The 13204-nt window shown below is 29.9% G+C and overlaps 1 protein-coding gene across 2 annotated transcripts in view; it reads right to left on the bottom strand.

The window, feature by feature from the left end:
- The window catches only part of LOC129221958 (coiled-coil domain-containing protein 93-like), a 56228-nt gene that overhangs the window by 574 nt on the left and 42450 nt on the right, over nt 1-13204 (bottom strand). For both annotated transcript variants that reach the window (XM_054856355.1, XM_054856356.1), the window contains 6 exons: nt 12822-12893; nt 11545-11653; nt 7324-7406; nt 6801-6838; nt 4466-4550; nt 4273-4386 (listed from right to left, as the gene is read on the bottom strand). In XM_054856355.1, coding sequence (XP_054712330.1) covers nt 4273-4386; nt 4466-4550; nt 6801-6838; nt 7324-7406; nt 11545-11653; nt 12822-12893 — 501 coding nt within the window. The remainder of the gene's footprint in view (nt 1-4272; nt 4387-4465; nt 4551-6800; nt 6839-7323; nt 7407-11544; nt 11654-12821; nt 12894-13204) is intronic.

Raw genomic sequence — 13204 nt, 5'->3', positions numbered from 1 at the left:
CAATAAAAATTGACTTGCGTGATAACTCATATTTGACAAAATAGATATTTATTTCGTATTGCAACAAACTCATGTCAACATACTCAGTTTTTCTGGATAACTAATGTTGATTAAAAAAGTTTAAATCATGAATCTCACGAGAGAAAATGAAAATAAAAACATAAAATTTAAAAAACAATTGTTTAAACCAAACAAATACTTAAGTTGTTAGTCAATTTCTCCCATTTTCAGGGGTAAAACTGCAAAAATTCCTAAGCTAGAAATGGTCAAAATAACAAGAAGTTCCGTCTAGAACTAGACGAGCCTACTTTCCCGTATACCCATACTACTTTCTAGTACCTGATCAATATTCTCAAAAGTAGCTAAAATCGCAAATTTTTTCAAACGTATTTAAAAAATACTTTAAGCTGATTTCTAGGAATAAAATATTCCTCACTCATCTAAAAAAATTAGATGCGTAAAATAAAAAAAAAAAAATAGCAGCAACTTTTAAACAAAGCAGCTAATACACTTTTTTTCATTAAAAAATCTTTAACAGCTTTCAAAACAAAAAAATAATAATTAAAATTAATAAGCTCATTAAAATAAATACATCATATCAAAAAAAAAAAAAAAATCGTTTCTTTTTCCCCTGTTGCCAAAAACAATTTTTCAAATGAATTAATGCACTTACCAAAATAAATAAAAACAATAAAATGTCAACTTAAAAAAATAATTTTCATTGTCAAAAAAAAAAAAAAAAAAATCATCTGTGCATATATTTATGTAGAAACATAAATGACTTCGAGTTTATTCGCCGAAAACTGAATACCTAAATTAAAACTTAGCGTAAAATAAAAACAAGTCAGATCAACAATAATTATTTCAGTCAAAACCATAGCTGCGGAGTCGGAGTCCGAGTCAATCTCATTTTGGGGTAAAGGAGTCGGAGTCGAATATCTAAGAATCGGAGTCAGTCATTTGTCCTCCGTGCATAAATTTTTGCCAAAGTTCCGAAGTCAGAATCGAAGTCGGGGAGTCGGAGTCCGATTAATTGTTGGGCACAGGAGTCAGAGTCGGAGTCAAGTGCCCCTAAATTCTCAGAGTCGAAGTCTGGAGTTTGGCGTCAAGAGCTATTTCCAACAAAATTTGTTTGAAGAAAATCCGCCTTCAAGTACGGAATCTACATTGACTTTCAGTTTCCCCGTAGGTGCTAATGTTAAGGGATTTGAACTGTTCAAAATTGAACGGAAAATTGTTCAAATCAAAAAGATATTTTATGGACAAGTTTTTCATCAAAAGCTTTTTCCTACAACATTTGTTTGAAGCAAATTCGTCTCACAGTTTGGAATTGCCTTGAATTTCCCCGTAGGCGCTAATGTTAAGTTTTTTTGAACTGTTCAAAATTGAACAAAAAATAGTTCAAATCAAAAAGTGAAATATGGGAATGAGGTGTCCTTGCCGAGATCTTTCGAACAAAAAAAAGTTTTTTCGAATCGGATTATTCATTCAAAAGTTATTGGGGGGGGGGGGGGGACAGACAGACCGACAGACATTTTCCCCCATCTCAATACCCTACTTTCCAATTTTTAATTTTTCAATATTTAATTATTTTATTTATTTCTGACTTTTTTTTTTGTTTTTTGCGATATTTTTAAGATGCATTAAGCCTTCTTTCATGCTTTTTTCTTCTTTTTCTGACTTTTACTGGAAAGTAGGCTAAAAAAGCAGAGTGTCCAAAACTTAGTTTTTAAGTAAATAAAAGGACTGAATATAGTACTTCATACTTCAAAAATAAAAACCTTTTTTTGACAAAACATGTTCAGTAACATAAAATATAAATTGAAGAATGGGAGGGTTTCCTTCAGTCAAAATTACTACTTTTAGTAACTAAAATTGACAGAATAGGCAAAAAAAAAAAAAAAATTATGGAGCCAGAAAACACTTTTATTTTTCCAACATTTAACTTTTAATTAATTATTTAAAGTGTCAGATTTCTTTAACAAAATGTTTTATTGTGTGACGTCACAAGTGAAGACAGTCATCTTGATTCAGAGCATGTGGTTGTCTTTTCTGGCAAGATATTGCCTTTTAATGATTTTCTCACTGCAAGCAATTTATTAGCAGAACAAAAATCGAACAAAATATCCATTTGGCAAAGTTTGGCAATGTCCTGAAACTTTTTTCTGGTAACTCTAGCGACTTGTTCACTTGTGATGTCAGCAGCGAAAACGAAAGCAGTTGCTGAACGTCTTCTAAGATTAATTTTTTTAAGAGAGAAAGTAAGTCAAAATTTAGAAAAAAAAAATATAACTCATCCCAAGTTTTGGATCACGTTCTTTCAGAAAAAAATATTTTTGAAAAATGGAAAACAACCCAAGTTTTTATATGATATCTTCTTAAGAATTAAAACTATAACAAATTTTCAAACTTTTTAATATGAATAATTTATTTTTCAAATTTTGCTTCTGAGCAGTAGTTTTATCTTTCATGTCGCCGCCTCAGAGCAACAGTAAGACATCTAATCTCAGGAATAACAGTAAGATGTCCTACTGTTGCTCTAAGGCAACAATATGATCACATAACAAAAACTAAATAAGAAAGTTAATTTATCTGAACTTTTTCTAGATTCCACTCGTTCCCTGATTACATACTACTTTTTTAACTTTTATCTTATTCCATCTCATATTCTTGAAAAAAAAAAGAAAATAAATAAATAAACAAAAAAATTTAAAAAAAAGAAGAAGAAAGAAAAAGAAAGAAAAGAAACCCATCAAAAGGTGGAAAACTTCAACACCTATTTGTTTATCTGTAGGTCCAGCCATTTGTAACAAAAGAAATAAATCAAACCTCTGTAAGATTAAAAAAAAAAAACAAAAACAAAACAATGTTCATAAAGCCCAAATTTGCAAACTTTTTTTTTTTCTCCAAAGCCTAGTTTAGTCCATTAACAGCATGGATTTAAGTGTCTCGAGTTTGAGCATCTTTCTTTGTGTATTGTAATCTCAGCATTCATACATAGTTGCATGTTTTATGTCAAAAAAAAAAAAAAAAAAAAAAAAAAAATGCAGGTCAAACTTAACAAACCCCAATTAATGCCAGATAGGGCTTTGAGTCAAATAATACTTTTGGGATGCTATCATTTTCATGGTTTGACATCCATGACCAAACATCAATATCTGAAGTTAAAATATATGCAGTGCTATAACCAGACTTTTGTTTCAGGTAGGGCACCAAACATATTCCTTGTAAAATCTATACGCAAAATAAAATTTGATTTAATTCGTGCACTCCATTGATTTTTATTATAATAGGTTATTTAAACGAGGGGATTCTGCTTTAAGAGCATTTACATGAGCAAGTGTAAAAGATAATATATCTATTAAATGACAAAAAAAATCTGATGCCCCAACTACGTAATCCCCCCCCCCCCCCGGTAAATATTTGATGTCTTGTTATTAACACAAAATAACAAATACGGGTACAAATATATGCACAATAAAAGTCATACTTCTTGTTTTCATATCTTTTAATTCATAAATGTTGACTGTATTATAAATTTTTGGCATTTTCAAATTAAAAGAATTTTAATGTTTTTGTTACTGTCCGGTATTCAAAATCTGAAGGGAAACTCTGCACAGTTTTGTAAGGAATGATGTTCAAAATAATGCTAAAAATATATACTACAATCAAGTTTCTACAGTTCTTTTAACAATAATAATTTTATTTTCAAATGAAATTTAAAAAATAATAACAATAAATAAAACAGTAATAATAATTTTTTAAAAGCAATAATTGAAACATTTCAGAAATATTTGGGAGAGGGTTTGAATGCAAAAAACTCATGGCCAAAAATATTGATACAGTGAAGCACCGTTTATACGTTTTTAAGGAACTATATGAAAAAATCGTACAAACCAAAAAAACGTATAATAGGTACAGATTAATGTGTATTGGACTTCGCAGGGACCAATTTTAAAAATGTATAAATGATAAAAATGTGTAAAAGAGAAATGTATAAACGGTGCTTCACTGTATTTTAAAAGATTGTAGTTCTAACACGTTTTTTTTTTAAATACATTTTTCGCTAGTAAACTCTAACAAATGGTTTTATGGGAGGGGGGACAAGCTCATTCCTCAAACAATCAATACATTTAATTTTCAGCCCCAATTCAGTATGTATTGGGCCCATAAAATTACAGCCCCAATACGTACTATACGACCCCTATAGGATAGATTTTGCGAATAGTCTCTCAGGGTGAAAATAAATATGAAAGTAGAAAAAAATCTTACTTCTTTGAAATCTTTAACAGTTTTAAAATATAGCCTTTGCTTTTCTATTAATTCTAGCAACTGATCATTTAGTAAGTCACGATGTCTCTTTTCGTCAAGTCTTTTATTCTCCACCTTTAAGGAATGAAGAGAAAAATTAATAAAAGCAATCTCGAATCTATGCATGCTGATAAATTAGCGCAAATTAAAGCACCTTTGATTTATTCTGCAAAATTTTTTCGACAGTTTGTTCTAACTGGGTCAAAAATTCTCCTTTTGATGCAGATGACGACATGGCCCTGTGGTGTAAAAAAATAAATGTTTACCTTACATATACACATTTATATTTAAATATTGCTCTTTTTTTCATTTTAAAACATCCATAAGATTTAATTCAAAAAATATATAAACAAATAAAGTTTTTAATATGATGATAACAAGGTAAAAACATATCTTTTAAATTATTATACAAATAAATAACTACAACATTTCAGGGTTAATAATCATCGTCTTGGTAAACATTTTTCTCTTCTGTGACTTATGTCTTTTTTTTTTCTTTTACTATTCCAGTGACATAGTAATAGGGCATTGCCCTTTTACTAGTTTCCAATCTGAATCCTGCATGATATTTAAAGGTATTAATCCCGCAGGATTGAGAGCAAAATTCTAATCCCACAGATTTTTTCCATTCTAACGTCTTCCAACTTTTGCCGCTCATGAAACAACTATTTTTAAAAGCATCCTTTGAAGTTTGAATCACTTTCTTTGTATATCTGCAAGAAGATCAAGAAAAATTCTGTGTTTCATATGATGAACTGTAGATTTCAGATTTAAGAACACAATAAAAATAGAGTATAGTTTTCTGAGAATGAATTGGTATTCTCATTTGAGGTTTCAGTTTTAATGCGTTCAACAGTTAAGAAAATGAATATAATTTAAAAACATTTTTGAAAACCACCACTAAAGTTTAAAAGCCAGAGAATTACGCTTTAGAAAAGATATGGAAAACTGCTTTGATGATATGGAAACTGATTGCAAAACCGCTGGAGTAGCCTGAATGCAATATTGGAGCACTTCTATAAGCTTAAGGAATGCACTCAAAACCTTTAACTTACAAAAAGTGCACAATATTTTCTCCAAAGAAGAAAGCAATGAAAAACCAGACATTATTTATGTATTCAACACCACCCTAAAAGAGGTGACAGAAACTTGGATGAAACAGGGGATGACTCTCATTACGATGCAGTAAGTTTAGCTGCTCAAGTTTTTGAATGTTTCTTTAAAGTGAGAGGAAAAATTAGTGAAGTTATCCAAAAACTTTTACTGAGACTGAGTGGACGAAAAAAAAAAAAAAAAAAAAAAAAAAAAAAAAAAAAAAAAACCCGGCAAAACACATATTCAGTAGGCATTGTTTTTGTCCAAAATCTGCAGTTCAACCAAGCATAAGAAAAGAAAAATCTACTTCAGATGGTGATGAAGTGAATTGCTAAATGTCCAGTTATTTAATCTCAATAAAACCAACTGCACTGGAGCCACAACATGTAACTTCATCAAGCGCATTATTTTTGAGGAAAAATCCTTTCTCATTTCATACAAACAATGCTTTGTGAGACACATTGGACAGTTTTAGGGTGCACTTTTGTTTACCAAATGATAATTGCTAATTGGGATATGACTTTATATTGCTCTACAATTGGTGCACAGAATTCAGGAAAACTACTAATTCAAGTAACAAAAGCAGTCCTTCCTAAAACACACATTTTATATTTGACATTAAATTTTTTGAAGAATAAAGTCAATCATGGAGAATTGCCTCCTTACAATCCCAAAATCCCACAGGACTGAATTTGGAGTGGGATTGGAAACCTTACCTCTAAGGTTGCAAGTTCAACCCTAGCTATAATCTGAATTTTCAAGATATAGACAATCATCACTGTTCATGCCTTCTTGGCCTATGATTATGCAACATGTTAGAGATCCCTTGAGTATTCATTTGGCTTGAGTGCTTTCAAAAAAATTTAATTATTAATGCAGTTTTTTACTGTGAGAGCCCAGGTGCCTCCACCTGGTTCAAAACTTGGCATCAAAATTTTAAAAGAAGTAGGCCCCTCTATTTGCCACATAAAATAATGGAAGGTAGACCCTGTGATCTAATATGCAACCCATTAGAAATTTTAAAAGCTATTTTTTCCTCTTTTAAGCACTTCAAGAGAAAGAAAAGCTGCAGACAAAGTTTTAAGTCATTGCTTTTCAAAATAATTTTACAATAACTAAATTAACTTTTAGGAAAAATGCAAAACTCTTCCGAGTTGTACTTTTCATATCATATGCAATGTATAATTAAAAAACAAGTTGGTTTTTTTTTCAAAAACATTTTGATTCATGTCAAGTAATGCACAAATGTACTAACGTCGTACGCAGCTTTAATTTAAAATAAATAAATAAATAAATAAAAAAACTTGATTCTTTTGCACAATTCATCAAAATCACACAAAGCTCAATACATAAAGCAATGTATTTACAGAACATCAAATAAAGTCAACACTTACTCAGTGAAATTATCTTGTATGGAATTCAACAAATCAATCTAAAAGATATTTAAAACAAGTGAGTATGTTTTCAAAATTAAAAATAAAAGATCAAACTAAGATGGGAAAAATTAGGAACAAAGATTTAATAAAGTTTTTTTTTTTAAATATACTTTAAAATTAGAAATAATTTAAGAATGTAAATTTAAAAAAAAAGAAAGAAAGAAAAGAAAAACAGTAAAAATGATTCAACTTTGTAATTAATCTTGTTTTTTTTTCTTTCTTTTTTCAGTAATTGCTATGAATGGTATGTGTACTACAGATATTGATAATGAAGGTTAAAGACAAGGAGATTCAATTGATAATTTACAAAGCATTCTTTGAAAAGGAAAAAAATAGACACAATAAATATAAAAATTTAAGTGCATTTTTTAATTTTGCAATTAACACAAATATCCTTTAATGAAAATGCTTTTTTTTTTTTGCAAATTAAAATGAATAGAGAAAATGTGCACAATTGTCAGGTGTGAAGAAAAAGTAATACCTCTCTCATTATATATATTCTAGTATCTTCTAGAGTATTATACAAGGTATAAAATTGCTTAGTTTCTTTGTGTTTGGCAGCCACTGCAAAATAAATAATAAACAAACTAATAAAAACATACCTACAGGAAGATCAATTTAAAAATTAAGAGTTTAAATCAGAAAAATTAATAAGATAAAATGATTTATATACTTAAGGCACACATCATGATTGATACTAACATGGGAAGGTAAAAAGCTGTATTTACAAAAATGAGTTTTTGAGATATTCGAAGGAACCCATATTGGATTCTTTATTAACAATATGGAAATGTTGGAATTATAAGTTTTTTGTGCTTTATTTCCAGCGGAAACCAAAAGAACAAGCTTATACAATAAAGCTAAAGTACAATAGATGAAAAAAAAAAGCTAAACGGAAACTTGCAGATGCTGCTCTTTACCTTCCAATTTCAGAATATATCTAAAGCATGTTCCTGTTTAACCTGCAAGACCTCTATTTTTGTAATCCTTAGTCCTAGATAACTAATTTCAACTACAATAATGGTCAAAATAAGGTGCAGAATTAAGATATTAAAAGTTTGAAGCAAACGAGTATTTAGGGAAAAATATTTCCATACACACCCCAAATTCCCAAAGTTACATTTAGCAAAATAACAAGTGTAAAAAGCAATAATAACAAGAAAAAAAAAAAAAAAAAAAAACCTTCAACGAAAATTAAAGAAGATATTCAAGTTCAAAATTTCAAGGGTACTAAAAATGAGACGGGAATATATTGTTTGACCAGAACATAATTTATGATAATTATTGAAGCAAAAAAAAAAAAAAAAAACTGCATATAATTATTCTTTTCATTGTATTAAAAAATGAAAGGAAACGGCCATACATAATCTTTGATACATAAAAACACCCTACAAAAGCTCCTACAATTTGAGAGGAAAAAAAAATGTATTAAACCACCATATTTTTACTAAAAACCAAGAGTGTAAAATGGTATAGGTTGCAAAATGCAATGTTTCATAGCTCAGTAAATATTGTTAATACTGATGTCGAATATTTTGTGCTCGAATCGTTTCGGTAATCTTGTATAACTTCATATTTTTTAACTTAACTGTTTTTACTTTCTTCTAAATCAAATATATAGAAGTGTTGAATTCGTGCAAATTTTCAGATTTTGACGGATTTGAATGTTTTAAGGTATGCCGAGTTCAATTCGAACATTTTTGGAAAATGTCTGCTGTCTCTGTGTGTGTCATGTGTCTGTATGTGTCTGACTATTTTTTGGCCACTCTACAGCAAAAATTACGCATGAAATCAAACGAAATTTGGTACACACACACTATATGACCAAAAGTATTGGGACACTTCCAAAAATTCACATTTTTGAGGATTTTTCGAGAAATAAAAGACCAATTGCTTTGTAATTTTTGTTGCATAAAAGGTATGTTTTAGTTGTCATTTTCCATCAGAATTTATAGCACCCATGAATTTAGGGGACTCGCAACAAACTGAAGAAAACAAAAATATTTTTTGATCATCGTTCATTGTAAAAAGCTGAGAATAAGCTGTAAATTTCAGAAATTAGGAGCTTTACTATGTACAATTGTTTTGTGTACTTCCGAGAAAATATCATTGATATTCATGAAGATATAAGCATTTCTCTCAGAACTATGAATTTATTTGAAGGTTTTTGGCTCATAACACGTAAAGTTCTCCATAAAAGCTTACCAAACATTCAGAAAACTTGACAGCATGCAAGAGAAGTATAATATTGAAATTTGAAAGTAAAATGTTGAAAATTTAATAAATAATGGACATTTAAAGCAATAAAATTTTATCTGCGCATGCGCGAAATATAGCAATTTATAATGCCAATAGGTCATGGATAGGCGACAACTCATCAGGAGTCGTTCGCAAGGTGCAACATTTGCTTGCAATCGTTCAGTGCGATTCATGATAAAAACAGACTATTTGCGAACAATCCCTCATGATTCGTAGTCTGCCCAAGAGCTATTCAAATTCAGCTAATTAGAATGCTGATAACTTTTTGAATTTTTCAGATATTGAACTGAAATTTCATTATGAGTTGGAAAATCTAGTTGGGGTTTGGATTATGAAAGTTCTAAATTGCTATCTTTCGCACATGCACAGAGAAAAATTAATTGCTTTAAACGTTCATATTTTATCAAATTTTCAACATTGTAATTTCAAATCTTAATATTATACTTCTTTTGTATGCTGTCAAGTTTTCTGGAAAGCTTTGATGGAAAACTTTATGCGTTATGAGCCAAAAACCTTCAAATAAAATTCGTATTTATGAAAGAAATGCTTATATCTTCATGAATATCAGTTATATTTTCTCAAAAGTACACAAAACAATTGTACATAGTAAAGCTCCTAATTTCTGAAATTTACAGCTTATTCTCAGCTTTTTACAATGAACGATGATCAAAAAATATTTTTGTTTTCTTCAGTTTGTTGCGAGTCCCCTAAATTCATGGGTGCTATAAATTTTGATGGAAAATGACAGCTAAAACATACCTTTTATGTGACAAAAGTTACAAAGCACTTGGTCTTTTATTTCTCGAGAAATCCTTTAAAATGTGAATTTTTGAAAGTGTCCCGATATTTTTGTCATATAGTGTATGTGCCCCTATTTGAACTTGTCCCCATTAGAGTTAGGAGTGAATTCCTTCAATTAGGGTGGAGCAATGGAACGTTTCTTGAGTTATGCTTGCCTGATATTCCCAAGGAAGTAACTGGTGGAATCAAAGAAAACTTGGTCCATATGTTGCCCTTAATAGGTACAGGTGCTGATTTAATTTTGGTGTCAATAGCTCAAACCGGGGCTGAGCTATCAAACTTTTTTTGTCGTAGCTTGTGACTGCTATATCTCAAGAAATAATGAACGGAACCAAACAAAAATTTATCGACACGTAGCCCTTAGAAGGTCAAATTAAAAACAAAAAGACATCTTCCACACAGTGATGATAAAAATAGTAGGAGCAAAATGCATTTCAGCTACAAGTCATTGGGTATGGTGACTGCATAGAATGGCCTCCACTTGTGCTTGACCTGAACGCTTAGACAGTTTTTGGTACGAAAACATCAAAGAGTGAGTGTAAGTCACCTCTTTACAAACATTGAAGGAACATGCTTATTCCAGTGAGTCACCTGCCACATTGTAGAATGTGCAGTGGAAAGTGCAGTCTCGTGTTTAGATGAGCTAAAATAGATCGTTTTCAGCATTGCAGATAGATGAGGCTCATTTCCCATAAGTGCAGTTTTGAACGACGCAATCAAACAAATGTGCATCTTAAGCCTACTATTTGAAACATCACTATTCAGAAGCCTTTACTTTTTCAATTTGATGATGTTGAACAACTTTGTAGTTGACTTTTTCCTATATCTTGTACTGTTTCAGGGATAAGAATGTTAACTTCGAATTTTGCTGTCAGGTGGTGCCTAAAGCGATTTCATTATAAATTGAGTCAAAGTACATAAACAAACTACTGTCCATGTTAAAAATAGCATAGGGGAAAAGTACAAAAATGTTACAAAAGTACAAAATATGGCCTTACGAAAATAATTATTGCACCATCTTGTCTTTCATTTATACAGTACGTTCATCTAAATGTTCCAATTAAGTGAAGTTTAGTTTAATAGAGCCCGAAATCATGAGAACAAAAAGTGTAAAACAAGTTTAATACCAGATTGGGAGAACAATACTGTTGTAGGTTTTCGTTTGCAAGTTAACAGCAATATCCACAAAAATGAGATTCAGAGATATTTGAAAAAATGCATTTTTGATTCCCAACAAACACTATTAAAATATGACATTTGAAGTTTATTTCATGTTTTATTTTCAGCAGAAACAAAATGAGCATGTTCGAACAGTAAAATTGAAGTATGGTAGAAACAAACAATACAGGAAAAACAAAATGTAGATACTGCCATTTACTTACGCAGAACAGAATAGCTCTGTCAATGTAACATATAACTGCATTCTAGTTTTTTATTTTTCTTTATTTCTGGTTGCTAACACACACACACACACACACAAAGAAAAAAAAATCACCACATAAATAAAAAGGGTGAAAAGAAATGGTGTTTAAATGAGAAGTTACTGTATATGTTTTCTATGTTAAATGAACAATCACTGTCCCACGAGACAGGTTTGGGATTGTGAACAAATGCATAAAAAATGAAACAGATTTGCAGGTACCTTGATTATAAAGTTCTACAAAACGTTTCTGATATTGACTTAGTTCAGCTCGAGATGGTACTTCATCAAACTTTCTTTGAAGAGCAGCAATCTCTCGATTTTTCCTTGCCTACAGAGAAAAAATGTTTTGAATATGTAATTTTAACAATTAAAACAGTTAAAAAATAGTATTCAACTAGTTTTACAAAACTTAGAGTTGTTTGTAAGGGAGGTGGGGTGCGGGGGGGGACGGGTATCAGATAAAAAAAAAACACAAATTAGGTACCTTGGAATACAAAATAATAATAATAATAAACCAAAAGCATATCGTCGCCTCAGAGCAACAGTAAGAAATTAGAGTAGTTTTTTGGATTAGATGTTTTACTGTTGCTCTGACGCATTGTTATACAATCTAAACTCAAGGTACAAAATAATAATTAAAAGGCTTGAACTAATCTTAATTTAAGTTATAGAATCAATGAATTTCAAGTTGAGTATGCAAAAAAGTTAAATTTTTACTGCTGTTTAAGCACTGGAAGATCAAAAGCTTTTCTGTGTCAGAAAAGAAAGAAAATACCTCATAATCCTAAAATGCATTTATAAAATAAGTTCACAAATTTTTGCTTCAATAATACAGTAACCACCTGTGGCACTAATTGGAAGACAATGAAAAGCACAATATAACCGAGGTTATTAAAATAATGATCAACTAACATTGAGGTAACTAATATGCGCAATTGCAATAAATTTAGTTAATATTCATATTGAAACAAATTTCTGTAAAAAAAAACATTATCTTACCAATTGTATTTTTTTAAATACAAACTAATTAAAAACACTTCGATTATTTTTGAGTCTAATAAGAATACAAACACTTATTATTATGAAAAATTAAAATGCAGCAAAATCAGAGTTTCTCTGTTTTATTGATTTGCTATAAAGGGAATAAAAATAATTTTCCAGAGAAGTACAATGTGTCTATTATTCAAGTGAAAAAAATTAAAATAAAGTTTTAATGCATTGAATTCTTTGGGAAACAGATGAAAAGCGCAATCTATCAAAATGAGCCACATAATGAGATGCAAAATATTGAGGGGTGGTTGTATTTTATCATTCACTGTTTCTGCATAAGCATAAAGATTTGACTTCTTATTCATTCAAAAACATAATATTCTTTTACCATTACATGAAACTTGCATAAAACCATATGAAAGCAGGACAATTAAAGCAAAGTTTAAAGTGAAACCAAATGCATGAATAAATACACATTAATTAACAAATTACATAATTCCACAAACCAGTAACATTCGAATCTTCTGTAGCTTTTCTTTATCAGCATTATATTGTTTCTCAACCATCTCTCGATGCTCCTGCCAATAAAGATACACACAATAAGAATTTATTTTCACTAAAAATACATTTTTATAAACATTTATCATACACAATATGAATCGTTGCATTTTAAAACTTAGGTACATTTACTCATAGCATACAACTAAAGTAATAATCCTTAAGACCAAAATATGCTTTTTCGTACTATTTCAGTTTTATTTCTATTGTGTCTCACAAAAAAAAAAAAAAGAAAAAAGAGACAACATTTTTTTCTCCCAAAGCAAGATTTTATGTAAAGACATATAAAAATACTACTTTGACACATTGATTGCAAACGATGCAATGCATT

This window comes from Uloborus diversus, chromosome 5 (genome assembly GCF_026930045.1).
Source record: "Uloborus diversus isolate 005 chromosome 5, Udiv.v.3.1, whole genome shotgun sequence".
Classification (NCBI taxonomy): domain Eukaryota; kingdom Metazoa; phylum Arthropoda; class Arachnida; order Araneae; family Uloboridae; genus Uloborus; species Uloborus diversus.
Note: the sequence above shows the minus strand (reverse complement) of the source record. Positions and strands in the feature narration are given on the sequence as shown.